The sequence below is a fragment of the Calypte anna genome, chromosome 12, assembly GCF_003957555.1.
Source record: "Calypte anna isolate BGI_N300 chromosome 12, bCalAnn1_v1.p, whole genome shotgun sequence".
In the NCBI taxonomy this organism is placed as follows: Eukaryota; Metazoa; Chordata; class Aves; order Apodiformes; family Trochilidae; genus Calypte; species Calypte anna.
This window is the reverse complement of record NC_044258.1, coordinates 7,378,077-7,403,754: the sequence shown is the minus strand read 5'-3', so window position 1 is coordinate 7,403,754 and position 25,678 is coordinate 7,378,077. Positions and strand designations below refer to the sequence as shown.

The 25,678-nt window shown below is 45.1% G+C and overlaps 2 protein-coding genes across 2 annotated transcripts in view; both read right to left on the bottom strand.

The window, feature by feature from the left end:
* Nucleotides 1-2,307: 2,307 nt before the first annotated feature.
* On the bottom strand, nt 2,308-4,787 carry BRK1 (BRICK1 subunit of SCAR/WAVE actin nucleating complex). Its single transcript, XM_030458310.1, has 3 exons — nt 4,635-4,787; nt 4,466-4,548; nt 2,308-4,388 (listed from the first exon to the last, which is right to left on the bottom strand). The coding sequence occupies exons 1-3, from the start codon at nt 4,750-4,752 to the stop codon at nt 4,362-4,364; spliced, it is 228 nt and encodes a 75-aa protein (XP_030314170.1). The 5' UTR covers nt 4,753-4,787; the 3' UTR covers nt 2,308-4,361.
* A 249-nt stretch (nt 4,788-5,036) lies between these two features.
* Nucleotides 5,037-25,678, bottom strand: part of FANCD2 (FA complementation group D2) — a 41,254-nt gene continuing 20,612 nt past the window's right edge. Inside the window, exons 22-43 of the mRNA XM_030458636.1 lie at nt 24,847-24,920; nt 24,618-24,758; nt 23,556-23,656; nt 23,133-23,248; nt 22,339-22,447; nt 21,218-21,316; nt 20,614-20,723; nt 19,793-19,939; nt 18,621-18,737; nt 17,640-17,768; nt 17,324-17,442; nt 16,213-16,326; nt 15,545-15,672; nt 14,125-14,224; nt 12,930-13,052; nt 12,061-12,154; nt 11,439-11,510; nt 9,871-9,909; nt 9,212-9,286; nt 7,797-7,871; nt 5,680-5,826; nt 5,037-5,162 (exon numbers count right to left, since the gene is read on the bottom strand). Coding sequence (XP_030314496.1) covers nt 5,037-5,162; nt 5,680-5,826; nt 7,797-7,871; nt 9,212-9,286; nt 9,871-9,909; nt 11,439-11,510; nt 12,061-12,154; nt 12,930-13,052; nt 14,125-14,224; nt 15,545-15,672; nt 16,213-16,326; nt 17,324-17,442; nt 17,640-17,768; nt 18,621-18,737; nt 19,793-19,939; nt 20,614-20,723; nt 21,218-21,316; nt 22,339-22,447; nt 23,133-23,248; nt 23,556-23,656; nt 24,618-24,758; nt 24,847-24,920 — 2,355 coding nt within the window. The remainder of the gene's footprint in view (nt 5,163-5,679; nt 5,827-7,796; nt 7,872-9,211; nt 9,287-9,870; nt 9,910-11,438; nt 11,511-12,060; nt 12,155-12,929; nt 13,053-14,124; nt 14,225-15,544; nt 15,673-16,212; nt 16,327-17,323; nt 17,443-17,639; nt 17,769-18,620; nt 18,738-19,792; nt 19,940-20,613; nt 20,724-21,217; nt 21,317-22,338; nt 22,448-23,132; nt 23,249-23,555; nt 23,657-24,617; nt 24,759-24,846; nt 24,921-25,678) is intronic.

Genomic DNA, 25,678 nt, shown 5'->3' with positions numbered 1-25,678 from the left:
CTTTTGAGGAATCATATGGGAGAGTGGATCATGCTGTATCTTACCAAGACCTTCTGGAGATTATTTTTTTCATTTTAAACAAATCTGTGGGACTACTGTGGCACAAGGGACAGCCACCAGTTTCCAGCAGGGCTCCTGAAGCTGCAGCAAGGTCACTGTGGAGAGAGAGGGCTGCTGAGGTGCTCAGCACAGGGTGGGACACAGGGACCCTCCCCCACAACACTTCCCAGAGCTGGTAAGCATTACCACCACGGGCTGAACTGCTGGCTCACCTTGACCAAGGTGGACACCTGCACCTCAAGGCAGCACCAAACAGGCCATTTCTGGTTGTCTTCCTAAGTTGCTGTGTCTGTTCTTGTCATCCCTGGGGGATGCTCTTGTCCAGGCAGGGTCAGTTGGAGCCAACACTGGCTCCCAAGAAGGCAAAGAATTAAGAGGACAATTAAAGCATCTGACAGCAGCAGAAACCTCAGCAGTTTTTTGCCAACACAGCACTCCACAGCAGCCTGGCTAGAAAAGCTTTGTAGCCATGAACAGCCATCTAAGAGAGGAGTGGGGGGGAAATCAACAACTTGTTCTCTGTTCCTCCGCTGCTGGATCATGACAGAGCGCAACAGGATCACAGGTGGCAGGGAAACCATGGTTGTTGCTGTACCCATCATACAGCACACATCCTGGGGCCAGCAACCACTTGTGATGCTTCAAGGATTGGAAACACTTGCAGTTCTCTCACTGACTGCATCTGGAGGAGCAAATTGGGATGTCAGCACATCCTGCACACCTCTGGTAAGCTTGAAGCACTTTTGCTAACAACAAACTTAGGCTGGGGCAAGGTGGACCTGGCCCTTCTCCTCTCCCCTTTCCCTGAAACCATTTTCTCCTCTCTCACTGCTTGCTACTGTGCCTGGATGAACAGTGACTGAAGAGGTAAGGGGCAATGGTGACAAGTCCCTGCCTGGCACAGCAGGCGTGTCACCTTTACTACCTCACCTCTCCTGCATAATAGGCATGAGGCTCTGCAAATGGAACCAAACGAGGATGATGGCTCATCTAGTTTGGAGGTGTCACCAAGGTTAAGATGACCTACACCCCAAGTCAAAAACCGCTTCCATAAGGAAAAAAAGGATCATGGTCATAGCAGACTCCCTTCTGAAGGGAACAGAAGGCCCAGTATGCAGACCAGACCCACTTCTCAGGGAAGTCTGCTGCTTCCCTGATGCCCAGGTTAATGTAAAGAGGAAGCTTCCTACCTGGTATGGCCCTCAGATTACTGCACATTATTGGCTCTTCAGGTAGGCAGCAATGAAGTTGCAACAAGTCCAAGAGCAATCACAAGACATTTCATCACCTTCCAACAACTGGTTAAGGGATCAGGAGCACAAGTAGTGCTCTCCTCTATTCCTCCTGTTGCAGGGAATGATGAGGGAAGAAACACGCAGAGCCAGCAGATCAATACCTGGTGTCACTGGCAGGATTTGGGGTTTGTAGATCATGGGTTGGTTTACCTACCAGGCCTGCTGGTAGGAGCTGGGGTCACTTATCTCAAAGGGGGAAAAGGAATTTTGCTCAGGATTTAGCAGGACTCATTGAAAGAGCTTAAAAGTAGATGTGAAGGGGGAAAGGGATTAACACAGGCTTGCTAAAGATATGCCTGTGGGTGGCATGTCAGTGTTTGTGGGATGGTTTTGTGGATGATCACATGGCCCTTCAGGGCTTTCATACCAGGACAGCTCTCACACAGAGGAAACCCTTGCACTAGATTAAAAAAAGAAATACTATCACCCACACCTCTTGGGGAGAAGAGCCCACTGGCCTGTGAAAGGCTGCACCAATACCACTCACTTGCTCCCTGCACTTGCCACTGAGCAGCCCTGATGTGCAGGGCCACCAAAATGATGATGGGGATGCTGCAGATAGGGCCATAACCCATGGTTTAGGGTATTCCCAAACCTTGGAACTGTTAACCCAAACAAGGACTGGGGGATTGCTCCAAGAACTCTGAGCAGACAGCAAGCACTAAAAGCCTACAGTTACGAGAGTGCAGACCTTTCTCAAGCTACAGATGTGGCTCAGGCTCTAATGAAACTGCTTCATTCTCACACCTTAGTAAGAGGCTTCAGAACAACCTGCTCTCCAGTTCAGACCCTGGGAAAAGGTCTCAAATCACCAGAAGGTCTCAGATACCAATAACCAGAGCTGCAAGGATGCCTGAGCACCCAGCTCTCTCAGGACAAGGGGAAGGCATGCTCATTTTGCACATTGTCACCTCCAATACAAATTGTTATCGCCCAACTTAGAATACACAAATCCACTCCAGAAAAGTTTAATGTGGGTTCATGGGGTAGCATGTCCCCCCCCAAAAAATACAGTACAAGAAAGAAAAAAAAAGGCAAGCAGAATTCTCCAGTCTTTAAAGCAACCTAAATGCTTCAAATATATTAAAGCTATTATAAGGCTGCACACCACAGCAGCTGCTGGAAAAAGCTGTAGCAACCAGAGGACCAGAAGGCTTCATCTCCCAGAGATGGTGTGGAATAAGCAGCCCCCAAACCAGAAACCCATGCTTTGCAGACCTCAGGAATTACTGATACTCCCTTGAAGGGAAAGAAAAAGGGCAGAACTCTGTACCTTCGTGAGTGGCAAAGCATTCCTGCTGGGAGATGAACCAGACTGGCTGATCCCACCATGTTAACTCAGTGAGAACACATGTCCCAAGACACCAAAACTGCTTTGGCCACACTGGCTCTGTGACACCACCTACTATGAGAAACCCTGGGGTCAGAGAAAAAAATGGAGAACCATTACAACAGCCTGTTAGGAGACCAGGAAGGGATCCAGAGAGGCACAGCACACAGTTAGATGGAAACAAGCAACAGATCTCAGGGGTCAGCCTGGTACAGCACCACTTTCAGGGACATCTGCAGTACCTCCTGTCTCCCACCCAGTCTCTGGCGGAAGAATCTTAGGATAATTTAGTCAGGGACCTATGGTTGTCTCTAGTTCCCGCACCCCCATTCAAAGCAGGTCTACCTTCAAAGTCAGACCAAGAGCATGGCCACACAAGTACTGAGTTACCTCTGAAGATGGAGATCTCAGGACTCCATTCCAGTACACCCCAAAAAAGCAGTGCATGGGCCATAGATGTACTTTTGGTATACTGGGGCCACACAGCAACTGCCTGTAAGGAAAATAATTGGTGCTTTCCTTCTGCCTACCAATCTGGCAGGACAGCACTATATCTCATCATTCAAAATCACTTCCACATGAAAGCACAATGATCCATGGCTGCTCCACTCCACTGTAAGCTCTACAGCATTGGTACAAAACATTTATTTCCCCTAGGACTACACAGCAGGAACAGAGAAACAGCTAAGCCTCCTAGATGTGCAGCTCAACCTGGCAATAACTTGTAATGGGCTAGATGAGCTGAGGGAAAGGCTGGAGGAGCACTTAGTCAAACAAGGGAAAACACACAGCTTCCTGTGAACAAAACCATGAGCCTGTGGGAGGACCTACTCCTGGATGAGGAGTAACCAGCTGTCAGACCTGCCAGGCTTAGGAATGTAATGTAGAACATTAAGTGCCCAGTAAATACTGCAGACATCACAGAGCCATCATCACAATGATAGCTTCCACTCAGAATATAGCAAGAAATTCAAAGGCTGGAAATTAAGAAAACTTTTACTGACACCAGCTCCATGGACTCCCCAACAAATGCTAAATATGAGCCATGAGACTACAGGTTGAGATGCCCACTGAAAAACTGAGATAGACAAGCAGCAGAGATTTCACTCCCCTTGCCACTTGTTTCCCTTGAGAGGCACATAAGCACCTCCAGCTAGGTGCCAGCTCAGGGCACTCTCCTGTGCCATGTGCACAACACCAGGTGAGCCTGCTGTCCCCACCTAGCCCTGACAGTGTTCACATGTGCAGGCTGAGACACCCTCCAAACCATCGGGATCACCAAATTTCCTGCTGTGACCCCCGGAGGAGCACAAAGCACCTTGAGGGTTGAGCCAGGCTGGTCAGGTCTCTCCTGGAGCTAACAGCAGCTAGACCTGCATGCAGCCCCTCGAGTGTGTTCCCTCCCATCACAGCCCCCTCGTGTGAGGAGGAAGGTGGGCCTGAACCCTGTGGGCCAGGCAGGCAGAGAGCCGGTTCTGGACATCCAAGACGGTGTCAGGGAGGCGGGCAGCCGGCGGCCCGGCCACAGGCAGGCAGGCAGAGAGCAGGCAGGGCGGGAGCACAGCGGTTTATTGGCAACACAAGCAGAGGCGGCGGTGGCGGCGGCAGGCAGGCCCCGAGCGGGGTGCGGGGCGGCGGTGCTCCGGCGGGGCGGGGGACCCGGGGCCGCCCCCGGTCTATGTCAGCGTCTCGCCCTTGGTGACCTGCCGGGAAGAGGAAACGCTTCAGCCAAAGCCCTGGGGCCGGGCCGAGGCCCCCCCGCCCTCGCCCCACTGCTCACCCGGGCCTCGATGTATTCGATCCTGCGCTCCAGCGCCGTCAGCTTCTCGTTCAGGGTCGCCAGCCGGGACCGGCACGACATGTCTGGGGAGGCGGCAGAGACCGTGAGCACCCGCCCCGGGCCGCCGTCGCCTCCACCCACCCACCCCCGCCAACCCCGCTGCCCTCACCGAATGAGTTGAGGAAGTCCGCGATCTTCTTGATGGAGCTGGTGATCACCTCGATGTATTCGCGGTTGGCCCAGTCCTGGTGGATCTCCCGCTGCACCGGGTCCTCCTGCACCGACATGGCCGCCACCGCCGCGCACCGCGCCTGCGCACCCCTCACCCCCCACCGCGCCTGCGCGACACCGCCCCGGTACCGCCTCAGTCCCGCCGCCGGTACCGCCTCAGACCCCCGCTGCTGCTGCTGCCACCGCCCGGTGCCTCAGGCCTCCGTGGGAGAGGGGCTCGGCCCCGCCCCGCCGTCCTCGTCGCTGCTCTCCGTGCCGCTCCCGCTCGGCTCCTGCAGGGGGGGACGCGGCCGTCAGGGCAGAAGCTGCGCACACCCGCAGCCTCCCCAACTCCTCTGCCTTACAGCAGCAGCTTCAGCACAGGCAGCGTCGCCCCTGGATGAGTGAGTACCTCGGCAGGACTGTCTGCGGAGTCCTCCCCATCCGAGTCCTTCTCTTCAGAGGCTTGAGTCAAAATTTCTTCTCCCTAAGTTGAACGCGAGAGACAGGTACTGAGTGTATATGAAGCAGAGTGCTAGGATGGAATGGAACAAAGCAATGCTTTGTTACCACCTTAAATAAAAAGCTTTTGAGTAAAAAGCCGGTTGTGTCAACTGTCCCATTTCTGTGCAAGATGAAGAAAACGGCCAGAAATTGCCTTCTGTTAAAGCTACACATGAGCACGTGGTAAAAGCAGTTCAAATTACCTTTTCTGCTTTTCCCTTCTCCACAGTGTAGTTCTGGCCACCAAGCAGAGGAAGGATCCACACATTGTTAATTATAAACCATAAAAACTGAGCACTTCAGTGCAAGAGAAGCCCCCAGGGATGCAGGCCTTTAATCTTAAAATTAAACACTTCTTTCTACTGCACTAGACATAACTGTAACACAGTCACATTAAATCTGGCCTTACAGCTTCTACCCACACACAAGGGCAGAGTTAGTACAATTAGTATTGTCTAATCCCAGGTTTTAATTGTCCCAGGCAGCAAAGTGTTTCTCACCTGAAGATCCCGATTTTTAAGGATGCCCACCCAGAATGCCTCCTGGCAGTGGTTGAAGGCCAGCATTGCCTTCACTCTGTATACAAATTGTTCCAGTGACTTCTTCAACAAGGGCACATGGTTGGTCAGTCCAATGTCTTGGTGAATCTAAATATGAAACAGTACAACATGGCTGGTTATTTAAAACAAAAAGCATTGGTTATACAGTTGGGAGGGATGGGACACAATCCCCACTTAGCTTGCCCAAGTGATGTAAATTGGCCAAATTCCTTTGTGTCTTTTGTTAAAAAAATGAAACCCAGATAAACATTTTGTCTAAGACAGCAAAATGATCCCTTGCAACAATGCAGCCATATCCACTCTGGATAAAAATAAGAGCCCCAGCTTTTCTCATGAACCTTAGAGTGAGGCTAGTAACTTCTCTACATAAGTCAGATGAATTCTGCTGACCCGTGGGAAATTATTTGGAGAAGCTGCTTTTCTTTTGCTCCATGACCTCAGCAGCAGACTGGCATCACCTGCTCTGTTCTCCAAGAACAATACGTAGCTCTTTACACACAGATCTTTTACCACTGCCATCATAGTCATGACAGCCACAGCTTGCTAGCACACCAGTATCTGGAAGCTGCATAGCTGGTGGTGTGTGTGACTGATAAGTTTGGGTAAATCTGAGTCACTTACAAGATATTGCTGGTGAAACAGCAGAGTTATCTATGGAGGCCAGCAATGGACAGTCACACTGTTCCAGTACAAAGCAAAAAGCAATGCTACAAGTGGCCAGATTCCAGAACTATCTGCCTAGGAAGGGAGATAGCTACTTGCTGATAGTCACAAGCTGCAGATTAATGCTACAAGGGAGTTTCAGGCCAGGAAATTGCTAAATTCCAAAGAACAAGGAAGAAAGAATGAGACAGGTGTTGAATAACTCATAGCAATGACTATCTTTTCTTGCTCAGTGCCTGTTGCAATTCCTTTACACTAGCTACATGTAATGTGTGTGCACTATTAACTCCAAAGCCAGCTTGTCCAGACCAAAGCACTTACTTCTGGAGGGCTAGAACAGGAGGGAACAGATGGAGTTGCTGTAAACAAAAACTAGTCAAGGAAGGGCAGCTATGCCAGGTACAGCGTGAGATTTAGCTGCAGGTGAGCATCTCTTCCTGCTGGACTTCAACCTGCAGCTCAGAATAGAGTCATTGCTAAACCAGGCAACCTACCAAGAGCACTTACTTTGTGCTTTTGTTTTCCTCTCTTATGATAATACTTTGTAACCTTCTACCATTAAGATGCTCTCATTATCTAGACTCTGAAATCAGATCAGCTTCATTTCTTGGAAGAGTTCAGCATGCCTAGTAAGAGGGACTTTGTTCTGCCATGGGGGAATGTGTAACTGAGTACCAACAGCAATCTGTTCTCTAGCCTATGTAACAGGCAGGGCCACAGCCATCATCAGCACTCATCAGAACCAGATCAGGGAAATCTCACTAATGACATAATCATCAATCACAGTGCTCCCTGGGTCTTGGAACCTGCCCAACTGTCAGCAGGCAGTTTGGAGACTCATCAAAGTACCATGGCATTTGCAAAAATCTGTCTCCAGAAACTGTCCTTATGTCCTGCACTATATACACAAAGAGAAGAGAGGCTTGGTGTGGAAAAGGAAATGACAAATACTTGGGAAATTATAGGTGAAGCCAATTGCTACTGTCTGTTGTGTGATGCTCTTTAGAGACACTCATTAAGGGAAAGTAACCAAATCTTAAGAAACACTGCGTGGCACTGTCAGTGAGCATCTACTAATTTTGTAATAAAGTGACATCAAGACTTATGAAACAAATGTTTGTGTCAAATCCTCTTCAAATGGGTATGGAGCATTCACTGCATACATTTATTTGCCCTGATTCAGCTGCTGCCTTCTTGTGATTGCAAAAATGATTTGGCACAGAGACATAATGACATTGCAACAGATCCAAGAGCAGTGGTAAAACACAGGAGTTCACTAACTGCAGTTATGTGCTAACAGGGGCCATGGGATACACCACTTGAAAACATCAGGCAAGTGCAAAGACAAAACACCACAGGACAAGAGTTTGTGCAGCAATTAGAACTTATCTTACCTTGGAATGGCCACACATGTGATGAAGTTGTCTGGTACTCAGCTGCAAGGTTTTCAGCAAACTCTGCACATCATCCTGCAATAATTAAGGAGACCAGCAAATCATTCTCAAAGGATGTTTCCATAAGGGAAACAAAAATAATGAAAAAGAATCAGTCCTCTGAAGGGTTATGGGATAGAGATACAATGTATGTATGCAGTGAACATCAAGCAGGATAAAGCCATAGGAGACCTAAACTGCACAAATAAGTCAAGGAAACAGTAATAAAAATATGACCACATACTGCAATGCCGAAGGCCCCGGGTTCGAGACTCCACAGAGAGCCTCACCTTGGAGGCGATGAGCGCTAGTGGTGCAATAGAGGTAATACAGTGTTTGGGAGTGAGCTAGTCTGTGGCTGTGAGTTTCATCTTTTATTGGCCCCCTGGTCTTGCACATGCTCAATGCCTGCCCTGATTTGGCACAGGTGGATTTGATACCGGCTCACACCCACTTCTCGGTAATCAGAGGCGTCTGTTTTGTTCCACTACAACCACATATCACAGGGCCAAACACTTTGAAACTGATTTTGGATCAAAATTTGAAATAAATGCATATCAGTGAAAGCGGGCAATTAAAATCAAGACAATCTCGTTGCATTTTTCCTTGATTACAACCTTCTGAAATCTGGGAACCAGAGGAAAAGTATAAAACGTACTGCTAGATGGTGGTATTTTAATGTCCAACACAAACTCTGCATATTGATCTTCTTTACTGAGCAAATTACTGGTACTTTCCATTGTCCAGTGGCAATGACTATCTGTTGGATAACCTTTTCCCCTCAAACATCCATCAGAACAAATCTTACATTTGCAACAGAAAATAGTTATCTATTAGAGAGATAAGTTCACAAGTTGTGAAGCCTAAGCCAAAGAATGATTCTCACTGGCAAAGATGGATTGCCTGGCAACAAAGTGGAGAGAATAAGTGAATTGTTCTTGCTTGCCATGTAGTGCAGTAAGGTTGGCCTGTTCATCTGCACTCACACATACTGTCCTGCACAAAGCTCCAAGAATTACTGCAAAGAGACCAATGCCACTGCCCATTTGGACTGCACCAACCTAACTGCTCACATTAGCTTCCTACTCTGAGTGCCCCCCTTGTGGTAGTAACTTTTGAAGGAGAAGGAAGTTGAAGGCACTTCCTTCTCTAACCATGAAGCCACACAACCATAAGAGTGATGGCAAACTGTGATCTGTTTGCTGAGAGCACTGGATGGACAAGCAAACAGGGCAGAGCATAGGAGACATTGGACATGTTTGTCATGAAGTGTCACAGGTGTCACGCCAACATGTGGCCAGAGACATGAATCTCCCAGCAAGCATCAGCCATGCTTCCCAACTGGTTCCATACAGTTCTGTCTCCACAAGGCTTACCCTGTGTTTTTTAAAGCTGTAGTCCAGGAGAGGCATGGCAAGCTTCAGAAACGCTTCTACAAAGAGCCGGCCGTACTATAAAAGAATGATAAATAGGTCAGAAAGCTAATTTAAATTCTTTTTCAAAGAGCTATCACAAAGTCAGATAAGATGATGATCCAGTCTTTCAAGCTACCATGGAGACTGTTCTCAGTAAAACACTATATTCATGTGAATATACAGAATCAATAAAGGGTCACACTTAAATCACTGCAGAGCAGGACAATGTCTCATCATTGTACACATCCCTGGTTTTATACACTAGCAAACTGGGAATAAAACTGGACTAAAATCAATATCTTTGAGTCACTATAGTCCTAGCCAGAAAAGGGAGAGTTGCAAAGGGACACATGATCTTTCTGTGCTCCAGAGGAGACCTGTCTGCTGCAATGTCTCCTCTCATTTGCAGTACCATGGGGACAGGACTTACAGTCAGTAATGCCAGTTGCAGGAATTTCATTGTGGTGGAGCCATACAATTACTGGAAGACAGTTAATGTATAAGAAACAGTATCTGCTTCTTCCAGAGAATTCAGTAACCATTCTACTCCACTGGAAGCAACGATTCGAGAAAGCTGTCCCTTAAACTGCTCTGTTCAGTTATTTTGAATTCTTGCTTACCTTCAGGCAGATGCTGAGTACAGGCCTGCTGTCAAATACCTACTTGGGCAAGAGGAAAAAGAGAGGCAAGATCAGTCAAGAAGTCTGTAGCAATGCAAGTCAATTAAAAATAGTCCTTCATTATATGCTCTTCACGAAAGCACGAGACATGCTCTAAGGCAACCTCCATTCTCAGGTTTCAACAGGGAGCACCACATCAGCCTGTGAAATGTCCCATCAGGCAGGAGTGCCTGGCAGGACGGCCATTTGGTGATAGGAGGTCTACCTCTTGCAGATGTCACTGAATTATCTTAACAAGCCTGTTTTGTTACTAGATTGGGACTCAAGAGACCCATATCTGGTTGATGGATAAGTAACCACATAAGGGATAAAGCAAAACTGAGATGTGCAAAATATTGTATTTTGTAATATTGTATTATTTCAGAGGAAATAATGAAGCTATTACATTAGTGGTGCCAGCAGGCAAAAGGCCACAGGGAGCTGTGGTGCTACAGCAAACAAAGAAATGGAACAGATGGTCTCAGCTGCCTTAAAGGCTCCCTTCTGGTATACATTTGTGTATATATTTTTGCCAATAACCAGTTGTATCACTAATTAGTAAACATTTTAACTGGCATAGCACACAGTGAAAGCTGGGAATGTACCCTGGTGCTGCTGTGGATTGCAAAACAGAACCAGCTCATTCAGCTCTACCCTTTATGGTGTCAAAAGGCACCTAGAGCACAGGCAGGGCTCCAGTGACTGCTGCTGTGTAGAAGAATCCAGCTCAGCTCACAAGCTGAACTTGAAAAAGGTGCACTTGCCAATCATTACTTTAGGTATGATAAAAGCAAACATTAACAATCAACTTAAGCAAGGAGAAAACTGCAGCTGTACCTACTGCCTTCTGCCCAAAACATCATCACACTCAACGATGCTGAACATACTAACTCCAAAAGTAGTGGGAGTATTTCAAAACAGTGGGGCTGGACTCTAGAGCTCAACAGAACAGGACAACAGGAATTGTTACAGCAGGACTCAGTGGAAAATTGTATGTTACCATGAAATCAAAGTGGGCTGAGGGCTGTCAGATAAGCACTGAATGCAGGTTACAGACAGAAAGACAAACCTGTTGTTCAGAGTATCAGCCTGCCTCCAGCTGAGTACATCAGAGGAATGTTTTCTTCTGTCAAATGTTCATTCAGACCTACCCGGGGGGTCTCTTCTATCTACCTTTTCCACACATGGTAGTGGACTCTCTCTGACATAAAACACTGTACTAGGGAATTGGGGCCTTCATTCAGTCCTTTTTCAGTACTTCTTTACACCATCCTGTCTTTGTGCAGACTTGTGTGTTTGTGTGAGAACTACGCTAGCAAGATGTGCAGGCTGTGAGAATTAAGCACTACTGAAGTGAAAGTTAAATGGAAACCCTTGCACACAGATTATGATTGGCTTTATTTACCACTTTCAGGTTGTTCCACTAGTCAACCATACTTTGTGTTTTCCCCCTGTGCTCCTGAGCCTGGGTACAATGGGCTTTGCTGGGAATCTCAAGGAAAAGCCAATAAAACATCCCAGAAGCTCACCTTGACCAAATTAACCAGGATATGGAAATTTCGCACAGCGATGTTCCACCGCAGCAGCTTCTCCAGTTGCACCTAACAGGGTGCAAGGGGACAAAAATCCAAGATAGTCAATTTCTTCTCACCTTGCTGGGTGCTCTATCAGCATTTTCTGTACCCAAAGCATTGGTTTTGGTGAGGAAGGCAAAGGAAACAAAGCTTCACCACAAGCAGATTTACCAGAGCAAAGCCACTTACTGGCAGTTCCAGCCTGATCAGTGCCCACATGGATCAAAATGCTAAGAGTTATACACTTCCTGACTGTCAAGGCAGCTCTTGGTTGCAAAATAATTTGGGGCTCCCACAGAGGCATGCAGACCAACTGCACAGCTTACTATTTTCATGATCGCTACCTGTTTTCTGGGTATAGCTTCTGCTGGATTTTTTACATGGTACAAGCCAGGAAATGGAAACCATGAAACGATGCTACTTACATGTTACCCTGTATATCAGTTTTGGCTGATTCAGGAAGCTGACTACATTTCCTAGACACTATTTAGAAGTAGGCTCCTTTCCAGTGAACACATCTTTATTGTACTGTTCAGTTTAACTTATGTCTCAGAGTCCAGTACATTTATTTTCCTACCTCACTTGAGTCTGATGGTTTCCCAGCTGGGATGCTTTTCACCGAGCTCTCTAGCTGAGCCATCATTACTCTGAAGAAAACTGGGAATGTCTGCCTGTGGACAAAGTGAGAGCAACACTGAGAGCCAACTCTGAGCATCTTCTTGCCTTCAGAACAGTGTGCAAAAAATCATGGTTCTCAGCTTGGCATCCTTCTCAATAGGAAGTCACAGAAGACTTATCCTTGGACTCCTAAGCATGTCTAACTCAGCCCCATCACCCAGACAGATCCTGGAAGGTCACTACCACTCCCCCAGTATGAACCATCCAATTCTTTGTAGTTCTGGGGATGCACAGTTAAAGGTGTGCAGCTGTCAGCATAAGATATTTTGGTAGTTCCAAAGTGCAGGAACTTTGGCCATGCTGTGCTTCAAATTCCAGGAGCAGAAACATGCTAAATCCGTGCTTCCAAATTCCTTTGCTAGGAGCAGAAACACTCTGAGGGGGGTTTTGCACACTTGACACCAGCTGAGGATTGCCTACAGCCACCTCAGGCCTCTTTTCAGATGACCTTTGGGGTGCTTCATACCACCACAATAGTATAGAAAGAGGCAACATACCTGAGAAGAGACAGCAGTTTGTTCTCCAATTAAAATAGCTCACAAATAATAAACTCAATATTGTGCTAATGCAAAAAGACATTCCACATTAACATAAAGTGAGTCATGTACTAACATGTGTACTGCCAAGAAATGTTTACAAATGCTAATAGTAGTCCACAGCAGTAATAACATGAAACCATAACAGACCATAAAACAAGAAAATGAAATAATTAAAAGATATTGCCACTGTGCATCTCATGAAATTCCAAGTTTCTAATGATATAATTACCTGCTTAATGTAGGATAAGTAGAAGAACATCCATCTTTGGCAGAGTTGACCAGCTCAGAAACACCAACACTGGAGATTTCTTCTATAGCTTTCAGGATGTTATCTGTGTGGTCCAGGTAGACACTAAACCCAAAACCAGCTTAGTTCATCAGTAAATATTATGCAGAATAACACAGCAAGTTCTTGAACACTGCCCTACCTAAAACTGTGGCCTAAAATGTTCAAGTTTATTCCTATGATAAAGGCAATCATATGTAGGAAATCCAAAGCTATAATTTTAACTGTCACAGTCAAGTCATTAAAGCTACCATCATCTGAAATAAGCCTGAATTTAATACTCCCTCATTCTTGTATTTAGGAAGGATGAACTGGGAAGAAGAGGAGATAGAACTGCCCTTTGTGGAAGAGAATGGCTGGAATGCCTGGAGATCTGCCCAAGGATGGGTGATGAGCCAACTGAGAACTTAGGAGCAAGGATGAAAGCACCAGTAATATGGGTGACATTGTAGCAGGTGGTTGGTACAGGCCACCTTGATCAGGAACAAGTAAATGAAGCCACCGGGTTTGTAGATGAGTAGTGAATATTGTCTACCCTGAGCTGTGAGGCTTTCAATACTATCTCCTCTAAGATCCTTACAGAGTAGCTGTTGAAGGATAGGCTGGATGAGCAGACAGTGAGATGGAATGAAAACTGGCTGAACAGTCAAGCTCAGAGCTTTGTGCCTAGCATGATGCCAGGCAGCCTGCTCTAGGTTACCCTGCTGGAGCAGTGGGGTTGGAACAAGGTGACCTCCAGAGGTCCCTTCCAGCCTCAACCATCCCATGATTCTATCATTGTATTTCACCTCATACTCAGTCCTGGCTCTTCTCAACTTTAGTGGAGGCCAATTTGCTTTCAGCTTAGTGAAACCAAATCCAAACATTTTAGTCCAGATCCACACTGTACATTTGCACACACACAGATGTGCTGATGTACACTGACCAGCTGTAGTCTGGCAAACATGAGGTCCCAACATGCTTCTACAGCCAATGGGTAACATACTTCCTGCTACTCACTGCCCTTCATTGCTGTGTGAAAAGTGTTTCAGGCCAAACTGTAAATATCAGGGTTATGACCAGAGCAGTCATTCTTCTGCAGCAACATTAATTATTGGAGAATGTCTCAGCATGCTTGAGACAGTGGTTTGAGCCTTACCAGAGCAGAGTATGCAGTGCACTGTTGAACTGGCTGCCCTTCTCCCGCTCTCCACTGGGCTTCACCCATGACTGGCAAAGGAACTGCTTTGCTAGTGAAGCTGTGAAAGATAAGGGATGATTTACTGAAGGAAGAATCCAAAACAATTTCCTTCTTCCATATAAAGGCAGTGGGTCCAAATGGTCTTTGAAAGATCACAGTTTTGCTGCTCCTCAATATGCCTGAACTCTGCTAAGTCAGAATGCATTTCCACTAAAAAACAGTAAGGCCACAAGGACACATATAATTATAGTAAAATATAGGCACATCCAGTGTGTTCCTGCTCTGCCATACCTGTTCACATTAGAACTGTGACCCCCCTCTGGTCATTTCTCTCTGACAAACTTATATGAAGCATAACTTGTTTGGTAGCTCCTACAGTGTGCTAGCTGTTTCTAATTAGGGTAACCCTTAAGGCATCCATTTCTAGAATGGAAATCCACTAATAAGTGACTTCACTTTCTGGCCACAACACTACAGTAGGAAATGTGAACAAGCAAGTTTCAAGTTTAGCAGTTTTGATTTAAGAAACTGTAACAAACCTGCTCGTCTCTTGCAGAAATGTTTAAAACCAGAAAATTGTTACTTAAAATTGGTTATTCCCTGGCACACTCGGGGAGTTATCCCAGTGTGGGACTGTTTAAACAGTAAAATAATTTCAAAGTAGGGAACTGAAAATTCTGTGTGGCTAGGAGAACATAAAGAGGACAAATTCTAGAGGTGTCTTAGTCTGACAAATGTTTCCTCTCAGGTGAGGTGACTGGGTCTGGAGTCTTTACTTCAGTGTGTGACAAAGCAAAGACCAACTAGTTGTTTTCTTGTATGTTCCCTGCAAGCATGTCTATGCCTTATCTGCTTGATTGCCATTCCTCTTATAGAATAAGTCCTCATCCCTGAGAAGGGCTCTCTTAATTGAAGATACTTGTTGCATGAATTAAGAACACACAGGTTTTTTTCCTCTCTCTGTTCTGAATTAGCAGCTGTATTTGCAGTTATTTTCCATAATTTTTGGAAATGAACTGTCATAGACACTTGTACTTATGCTAGCAAGCTACATCATAATTGGTACTAAAATTGGACACCAGGTTTGTTCTTAAAACTCTTAAAAGCTGTGAGGCTGTAATTTTTAAGAATACCACCTTAGAGAGCTGAAGTCTGCCTTCCTGCATTTACTGAGGCACAGCAAAATACCAGAAAATGTTTCAATATATTTACTGCTGCTCCTGTCATTAACCCCTAGGACTGTTCCTCCAGTGAGATTACTGGGATAGTGAAGCAAAATATTGCCCTCAACAGCTGCATTCTAGAGATAGAAGCCAAGACTTACAGGCAAAGGAAAGCACAAAAAGTAATCTGAGATTGGAGGTTCTTCACACATTACCCATTTTCTCTTTCTGCCAGCCAGCCATTGGCTTCTCTGCGATGGCAATCAGGAGCTGGGTGAGAATGAAGGCACAGTGGAAGCTGGGAACACTCTGCTGGAAATTCAGTAGGTACTGAAAACTCTCTCTGGGAATGATAGGAAAGGGAAAAGGAAAAACACTGTACATAGTGTAACCCCCAGATCACATTAATACAAAGAAAGTGTAATACCATCTTAGATCCAAGGTCTCCCTATCCCAGTATTTTGCCTCTGGCAGTCCCCTTCTGAAGATGGGGTAGTCAACCACAAGTAGATAAAAATTCAGTCACCAAGAAACTTCCCTCAAGCCCCAGTCACTCCAAGTCTAGCAACATCTTTATATACTGCCTCCTGTTTCTGCAGGCATTTCAGCTACCAAGAACAAATTGATTCCTCTGTGAATCCCACTAATATCCCAGTCTCAAATACCACTTAAATGAATGAAATTCATAGACTAATGTGTATTTTATATTCCAGAAGCTCCTTATCATTAGGCTTGACTGCACTGTCATTCAATTTAGCATAAAGCTCTGTGAACTAAGTATGGTCTCTATGAGAGCTCCCACATTTACCCATAGCACCCACACAAAACAAAGAAAACTGCTTGGAATTCACCCTTTTCAGAGCTTGGGAAATATCAATTCTACCTTATCAGCTCCTCAAGAGGAAGAAACTCTGTCTCTCCTGGCTTTAATCTGTCTGCAAGCACTTGGAGACCTGACCTGAGCAAGTCAGTATTTTCATGCTGAGAAAAACCATTCCTGAGGGGGAAGAAAAAACATTTAAAATCCACTTTGCATCATCAGACTAGCAGGAAAAGAAGTATCGGATGCAAATACATATCTGAGCATATTTTTGCATGAAGAAAATAAAGAAGTTGGATATGCAAGAAAAACCCTGCAATAAGAAAGTTAAAAAGGGACATAAAAAACTAAAAACTGATTTTTGATAACCAACTTAATTCATACGCTCTCTTCTCAAGGGAATGGAAAACCATGTACAGACCTAACGCTACCTTTTCAGTGAGACTGCAGACCTGGTTAGATGGGGACAGGCAATTTCACATAACTGGAGCTCTTTATGTATTAAAACAATGCTGAAAAGCAGGGGATGTCTAATGAGAGTTGCTGTGCAAGTGCAGTAATAGTGGCTAGACAGCTCTCAAGCAACAGACAGGAACCTAACAGGGCTCTGAAGATCTTCTACTAGAGAACTTCATTAATTTGAACTACCAGTGTCTCTGAAAACATTCAAGGAGGATATGCATTCTGAAAAGGCTCAAATACCTCTGTGTTCTAGATCTACAGACTGAACACATCGACATGATAATGGTAATGCTGAAGTGCATTTTTAACACTCAAGGTAATTAACAATCAGTAATATAAGGGGTGCTGATTAAGTGTTTGTAATTTAGTCGTTGCATTTCAGTGTCTGGAGAGTATATATCCCCAGTATATGCTTGCAGGACATATAGGTCTTGATCCAAAACCACACTGAATTCTGGTCAGTTCAGTGCCGCATTGTGCACTCACTGTTAATCATCTACAGTTTAAGTTCACCTCAGGATTAGCCAAGGAAGCTTGACATAACTCTAAGTGCTTAAAAGCTTCCAACCACTGCAGTGTGTTCTGCATGTCTGACAGGGCATTTGCTGGGTACAAACACTTTAAAAAAAAAAAAAAAAAAGGAACAAGAAGAGGAAACAATTACCAGACTAAGCTCATTTAGGCAACTTTATACACTTTTGTTTAAACTCACCAAGCAAATAGGGAACGAAAAGTTAGTAACAGCTGTTGGTAACAAGAGGCCATCAGCTGGTGTTCCTGGATGTTCATTCCTGGATCATCTTCCACATCTTGATTTTGTATATCAATTGCCTTTAATACAAAACAAATAACTCATTAAAATCTATTCCATGGAAAAGCAATGGCACAAGAATCCATTTCTGTAAATCCCATGTTTACAAAACCTGAAGAAAACAAAGCCATTTTTTTTCCCCACAAACAAAACCAAAAGTATCTTGAGATGTGACAAAAGTTGACAGGTTTTTGAGTCAAAATTGCTGCCCACTGACCTGGAAGTAGTTGTGCATGTTCTCCATGTGATTACACAGTGGCTTTAGTAGCTTGACAACACACACAACGACTTCTTTGGGGGATCGTTGACACAAGTGGGAAAAGCCAATATCCTTAGAGCCTCTTTCCTGCAGCAAACACAAAAAATTGAAGTCACTTCATCAGCTTTATTTGAGAATAACTTCTCATCATGTGCTCCCTCTTAGACTGCTTCTGAGCAGTGCAACTCCTGACGTCATACACTCTCTCAGGAAGGGTCACAGAAGTGGCTTCTGATGAACAACTCAGACAAATGGATAACATTCAATGAAAAGAATAATAATAATATGACATGTAGCTCTTCTGTGTTACCATACAATTGTTTAGGTTGAAAAGGCCTTTAAGATCAGAGTCCTACATATTACTCAAACTCTAAGAGAAGACAGTCTCTGAATGTGGGACCTAAGATAGGTAAAATGACAAGAAGAAAGAACACTGAGTATGATGGGAGTCCATCAGGCTGCAGTTAATTTCTCATGGTTGAATGCAGTGGGCCATACATTCTTCTCCTGGAGGCACCAGCCAGGAATGCAAGGAGTCACTGCATCTGCACACTGCACACTGTTCTGAAGACTGCAGTAACAGCAGAAACATAGATCCAGCAAATATCTGGCCTGCCTAACCTGAGCTGCCATTTGAACACCAGAGCCAGTCTCCCCAGGGAGGGCTAAGAAAAGGGTCACTTGAGTTTTGAGGCTACAAGGCCTTTCTTCACTTACACACCCTTTTCTGAGATATGCAGAGTACCAGAGGCTGCAAACACTTCATGAGGGAAGTGGTACAGAAGTCTCTTGAAGGAGCAAGTGCTGCTCTGACACACAGTAGAGCACCAGACTTTCTTTTAGGTGAAAATAATTCTGAAAAACATTTCTCAGGGAAGAGCACTGAAGAGCACTGATGTGCTGCCTTAGCTCAGGTCCTGCAGCTGCTGCTGCACTTGCCTTTGGAAAGGGCAACCTTCTTGTGGAACTTGGAGTCAGCACATGTTCCAGCTTCCAGCACAGATCATCCAGAAGGAAGCAAAGTTCAGCAGGCCCCAGCTGCACAACTTCACGAGCCTGCAATTACAAGAACAGTCAGTCCCAGGACCCAGCACATAACTGTACTATCTTGACACTCAAGTTCACCCCCTTTGTTTCCAGGTATGTGTTCTGGCTTAGTTAACTTCAGCCAGGGACCTAGTTAGTAGATAGTGGGGGTTTATGGTCTTCCCCACTGCAGGTATGAGGCATTGGTTCTTGTTACTGAAAGCGTGAAGTAAACCTGGTGCTCTGGATACAGTTGATGTCAGCAGCTACTGAGAGAGAACTGATTTATATACATTGACATTGTAAACAAGCTCCTAAGAATAAAGGAAAGGTTTCAGCCCAGAGTCACAAAATTAACCAATTGAATAATACTTAAGAAATAACTTGAAGTAGCACCACATAGTCCAAGAGGCTTGTCAAACAGTCTTCCAGCTGGCCTGTGATCAGCATGCAGAGACAGCTGTCCCTGGAGCAGGCCAGGCTGTACTCCAGACTGCCTGTGGTCTTTTCATATTTTACAAATCTTACTGTAGCCTACCAAAATTAGACTTCAGATGAACTCAGCATGCCTACAAAAAGGTAACAAAATTAAGCACTTCTGCTTTCCACATCCATAGCAGTGTAGTTTTACATAAGCTCCCAGACAACAAGCAGGATCCTGTCCACAGCACCAATCCCATACTAGTACAGAGTTTACAACCTGGCAATGCCTTGAGACACTTGCCTTTTTGCAAGCTAGGCTTTACTTAAATGTCACAGGTTCTTTTTAATAGGCAAGCCAACTCTTGGTGTATTTAACACCCTACAGATTAGCAGTGTTCAATATTGAAGCCCCTTTCTTTCCATCAGGTCTATCCATGTTATATTGTATTATGCAACACTTATATTAGTTCCTTGAAGTACTTTGGATTCTTTGAGGAAAAATTCTCTCCTGAGAGACAATATCCTAACTCACAGCCCTGGCTGGACCAACAAATCTTAACATTAATCTTCTGTACTTTTTAATGGAACAGAAAAGGCCAAGGCCTCTAAAAAGAAGCCATGACAGAAAACCCCACCAGTACAGTTTAAACTGAGCCATTCACCTCTGTGTGCATTTCTGTGTCCAAGATAGACTTTGTCAGCAGCCCACAGTGCAGTACAGTGAACACTTCCAGGTCCAGTTCTCGGAAGAATGGGCGATAGCTCTGCAGCTGTGCCAGAGGATTTCCTGCCTCCTTCTCAGTAGCGGTCTGAAAAGCAAACAGCAGAATTAAAGTAGCAACCTTGAAGACCATAAGACTTTCTAGCTCAAATAAATATATTTATTTCACACAGTTTCCATATTTTGAGCCTGCTGAAAAAATTACTAAGAAGAATTAACGATGTGTAGTAGGGAGACAAGCACACAGAATCAGATATAGAATGGGAAACAGTTCTTAGTGTGTGATTAAAATTAGTAAGTTTATAGATACCTTATAATGAATACACTGGTTAAATAACTCAAGGAAAATTTTCATAATGAGCACCTATGACTAGAGCAACCTAGAATCTTTATCAGGGCTTGTATTTTCCAGATTCATGACACAATTTCTGACCTGAGTCTAGGAAGGGCAAGTAATTTGAGAGACAGGACACTGGCTTAAAATATAAACTTCCGTATTCTTATCCAGAGAGTAATGAACAGTACACTTGATAGTTCTGCACATCTGCATTGTCCCGAACCACAATGCCTGCTGGAGAGTGACTGGCCTTTGCAGCAGAGAATTTTAAAAATTCAGATGTGAGGCAGGCATCAGAAAGCAGAACTGAACCACCATGATTAACTTTTGAAATTAAAGCACCCCCTCTCAAAGCTTTTCCTTATGTTTCTGTGTCATCTCCCCTAGTCTTCTTGCAAGTCCCCCAGGACTATACACCTACCTACCTTCTCCATCTCAGAGAGCTCAGTATCAGCCTGGTTTCCCTCAGAACTGTCATCTGCTTGAGAACGATCTGCAGAGCCAGCTTTGCTGCCATCAGCCTTCTTTTTCCTTCCTGAAAGAGAAAAGTGACTTCAGAAACAAAGGCCTGACTGCATTCAACAGTAGACAACCCCTGCAGCCAGGAAAATGGCTCGGGTTGTACTTTAATCAGCTCTCAGGAAGCATGCACAGGTTATGTATCATCTGAAGACAGGATCACAGCTCAGTACCAGACAATTGCACAAACTCAAAGGCAGAACAACTTTCTGCTGCAGCAAATACTTCAGCAGGTGAAAATGGTCAATGAAAACCCTGGATTTTCACTGTTAAAAACAAAGCATCAGCTTTCCCAAGGAGACAGACTATTCAACACCTGTTTGGAGTAGGATATTTTTACATGTCCACTTCAGCTGCAACAGGAATTGATCAGGTAAGATTTCAAGCTAGACAGAGATCTTTCCAGGAATGCTGTGCTTTACACACACTCAAATGCAAGGGCTGCAGTGCCATATGCCAGTCAAACCTCACATCACATCTGTTCACTTCAATGTTTTAGATTTTCTTTACCGTTCTTTTTCCTTAATGGACCAACAGCATTAATGGATGGTACAGCCTCCAGGGCTTCAGAATCAAAAGTAGCTGGTGGTGGGACATAGCCAGGGCTTGCTGAAAGAAACAAAAATGTAGAAATTGGGTTAGTTTTGTCCAGAGTGACAAAATGCAGGCAATATACATATGTAGAGGAAGTACCATAGGTAACTATCCCATATGTATGTGTGTGGTGTGCATGCCTGCACGTGTGTGTTGAAAAAACTAAATGCCAACTATTGGTGAGACCTGTGTGAGTAAATACTGGACCAGCAACTACAGCAGAACCACCCCGGGACCGCAGTGCCAGCAACTGGAGTGAGCAAGGGTCACAGTGTCAGTACCTAAAGATGCCATAGCTCTTGGGAGCTCCTCTATTGGTCCCACAGAGTTTGTGTCTGGGGTCTACCTGTGAGATGAGTGTGTGTGTGCCTGCTTGCTGCTAGAATAGACAGAGTAGGAGACTCATGGAGCAGATTGGAGGGCCTGGGATCTGGGCAGGCTGCTGGGAACAGAGAGGCTGCAGCAGTATTGTGTGCTTGTGACTGAGAGTGTGTCATGTGTGTGCCTTCATTAATGAACTTGGGCCTTAACAAGCTGAAGAGCAGGATGGGGAATGTGCTCTCTGTACTTGTACAGACTACACTGTGGCAGTCTGTGTAGCTGTGTCATCAGAATGGGACAGAGCCCTGGGGTCTCCATGCTGGGCTACAGTATTTGGGCAGGAGGGAATCATGGGCCTATTGCAGCTGGAAGCAGCAGATATTTATGACATCTCTTAACAGTTTCCCAAAACCTGATACTACAGAAACACACTGTTTCTTTAGGATAGAAACTGGTTTTACTCCAGTATCCATCATACTCAGAGGCAGATTCTGCCAAGTCTGCCTGGGAATAGTAAAAAAGATGTCACTGAGGAGGTGATTGAGAAAGCCAGTTTGGGCTCAAATAAACTGAAAACAGCAGTCCAGGCACAAACTCTTAGACCACTGTAAAAATTCAGTGTGTGTGACCATGAACTTCCTCCACTGATGTTTAAGCCAATCCCTACCACTTCACAGCTGGCCCAGGCCCAGGATGTACAAATATTTCATACTCACCTGCCAAGCATTTTGCCAGCACATTCTGCAGCTCTGTGATGTTCTGTAATCGAGTCAAAACTTTCCCCTTCATCTCAGCATCCTGTTGCTGGCAGAAAGCATTTACAACCTAGAGATACAAACCAAATCCAATGACTGTGGGAGATTTATACCCACATTACTGCCATTTATTTTCTGAATAACACCCACAAGTCCTATTTAAGCAAACAATAGCACAAGTGGCCTGTGTGACCAGATCCAGACTGCACGAACAAAGCTCCTCAGAAGCCCATGAGAACATTGATGCAACTGGTGCAATCTGCAAATGCAATAAAGCAACACCTCCAGATCAAATACTAACTCAAGAAGAACTAGGAGACAGCACAAGGTTAAGTTCTGTGCCGCCTGTGGCTCTGGAAAGCCCCTGGGGCTTCCCAGGTCTGCTAGGAAATAGGCAGTCCTGGGAGTAGAGCAGGAACAGGGAGGACTTGGGACGTGCAATTGCACCAACTCTGACATATCTCATGTTATCAGAATAACCCCAGCAGGGAACATTCCCACTGACCATGGCCTCAGTATGCCCACCCCTCTGCCTTCGCCTCTCCAGGCTGAACAACCTCTGCTCTTCCTACCTCCTCTCATATGCCACATGCTCCATAATGAAGAGAAGAAGAGAGAGAGATCACCAGGACCTTGCTGGAGAAAGTTTCCATGAGACAAGACTCTTCAACTATTATTGGAAACCTGAAGCCTAAGGCTTTCTAAGTGCCATTCCTCAGTGCCACCCCAGAGCCTGCAAACAAGGCTCTACTCACCTCACGAAACCAGTTGAGAGCATAGAACAGGAGTGAGCAGAGAAATTCCCGTTCCTGCTTGGATAGAGAGTCCAGCTTCCCTTCAACCTCCAGGTCAGTCAGGTACAAGGGGCAGCCTGGGACAGGGCAGGAGGAGAACATGTTGGACTGTGTTTGCTACCCACTCTTTGGTTTTTGCACAGATAAGGTCCCTACCAAAGCCCATAGTAACTGCAGTGGCTGTTTGGAGTAAGCCTTGTCAGCCCCTCTATTCCCAAACAAAGCAATTGTCCCCCCTGCCTCCCTTCCACCTTGTGGGCACCAGAGCATCTCAGCCTCCTACACAACCTGCACGATTCTTCCTATAGCTGCAGGAAGTCTTTGCAGATCTAGGAGAGAAACAAGTCAGCCAGAAAGACTCAATAAAAGGTCCATTTCCCTTACCCAATAAGGCATCAATCTCCTCCAGGCTTCCACTGTTTTGCTCTGCAGTGTAGAGCCTCAGCAGTCGGAAACAGGGTGACAGACACAATGGTGACACTACCCTGGGGGAAAAAGAAGAAATGGAGTGGGTCCTATGTTTTATGTACCTCCAGAATGCTCATTGCTGTTCCACTGTGTCCTCCCCATGCCACCTTGCCTTCTATTTTGCTTCTTGCAAGTCCCAGTGAGATAGAGCAGAAATGTACCATACAATTAAAAAAAAAACCAAACTAGTGATCACCAGTTTTCCAGAAAAGCATATAAGGGCAGAGGAACAGCTGTAATGAAGAAAAGTGGGGTCAGATTTATATCAGAAATAAATAAAATAAAGTAAATTTATATCAGATTTCTATTAGAAATAAATATTGAGCAATTCATAAGGAACTATGAGAAATTGCACAATAAGGCTGTGAGGAGTGGAGAAACCTCCTTGAATGTTTTGCAGCATGCAACTCACATTCTGTGTATTTAATCAGACTTTTTTAATTCTTCCATGCTTCCTGTTCCATCCCCCAAAGACAAAGCCCCTATTTTTCCACCAAATTTCACTTGTGGCTGCATGTTTGTGGATTTGCACTGGAGCACAATCTGTGTTATCCAAGTACAACTGAAAGTGAGAAAACTCATGCACTGCTGACATGACTCTATTTGAGAATTCTTGCTCAAAATATTAATTTTGCCATCTCCAAGGTGCTTGCTGCCTCAATATGGCATTCAGTGTCACCACAGGATTGAGAGAGCTCCTATTCTCACATGCCAGATGGGAAACAAGGCAGACACAGCACGATTTACCCAAGATCACCTAAACAGAGGACAGTTCCCAGCCAACCTCTAGACCTATTTGAGTATGTCTGTGAATATCACTTTAATAGTGAGAGAAGGAAAAGAGCACTGGAAACTGGTAAATCTCTGACTAGCTCCTAATCAGGCAGGTAGGCAGGCAGGGCTGATCACAGGGAAGTACACCAAATGGAAACAATTCCTTTATCATTGCAGGCATCCCACAGTTAAGTGTCAAATTACCTTTTGCTTTGGTTGCTCGTTCCATCAGTGACCTTGCCAAGCTGGCTCTGTGACACTATTGGTAAGAGGTTGATGGCAATTGCTCCCTGACTTTCATCTTCATCCAGATTATACAAGGACTTCACTGGGAACAGGAACGAACTGCAAGGGAAGGTAGACAAGTTCCTGTTGACAAACCCAGTTCTCAGTTACAGACACGTTACAAATACTGAGCTTGTGGTTAGCATACCCATCCACTGTGGGGCTGAGGTCAACCACGAAGTCATTGGGGAAGTCTTCCACCAAACTCTTCCCAAACTCTTCCTATAATGAAAGGAAAAAATACATGCTCAGGAAAAGTTGAAGAAGGCTTTGGCTCAGTGAAAAAAGCTTCAACAGAAGCAGTGGAAAACGCAGAAGAATGGTTAACCAAAAGTATCCTGGAACAGTTACAGCAATAAAGCTTGCTAACTGCAAGGAGAGCCAAGGCCTGCCTTTAGAGACAGAGCCAGGAAACATTGCTCAGCATGCACAACATCTTCTTCCCTACTCTTTGGATGTGGGCTTGTCTGCAAGTTCCACAGTGCTGCAGAGAGGTAGAATAGCTGGCTGGAAGCAGCCATTCTCTGTCCTAAGAGCTGATCATCAGAATGAAATGGCTATAAAGTGCTGGCAAAGTTTTACTTCATACCCTGTGTCCCACATACTTTACATGCCTACTTTTTTAGAAGCAATTAATTGAGAGTAAAGATGGGACAGTCTGGACAAATAGACAATGAAACGACACAGAAAAATCTGCACAAAAGTTGTGAGAAGAACCTTAGTTTGCTCTAACATTTCAGGAAAAAAGGAGAAGCCTCCTTCCTTTGCTTTTTCTTCCTTAGACTGTCAGCTGGACCTCAGGAGATTGATTCTAGCCTAAGCACAGAGCTGTTTGGAGCAACTGCCAGCACTTCACAGCTCCCTGGTCACCTTTCCTCATTCCAGCACAGCTCCTCCATTCAGTAGCAAGCAGGTGCAAAGAACACTTCTGTCACAAAGAGTGATCACAGCAGCCTTCAGGGCTCTCCTGGGTTTGCTAC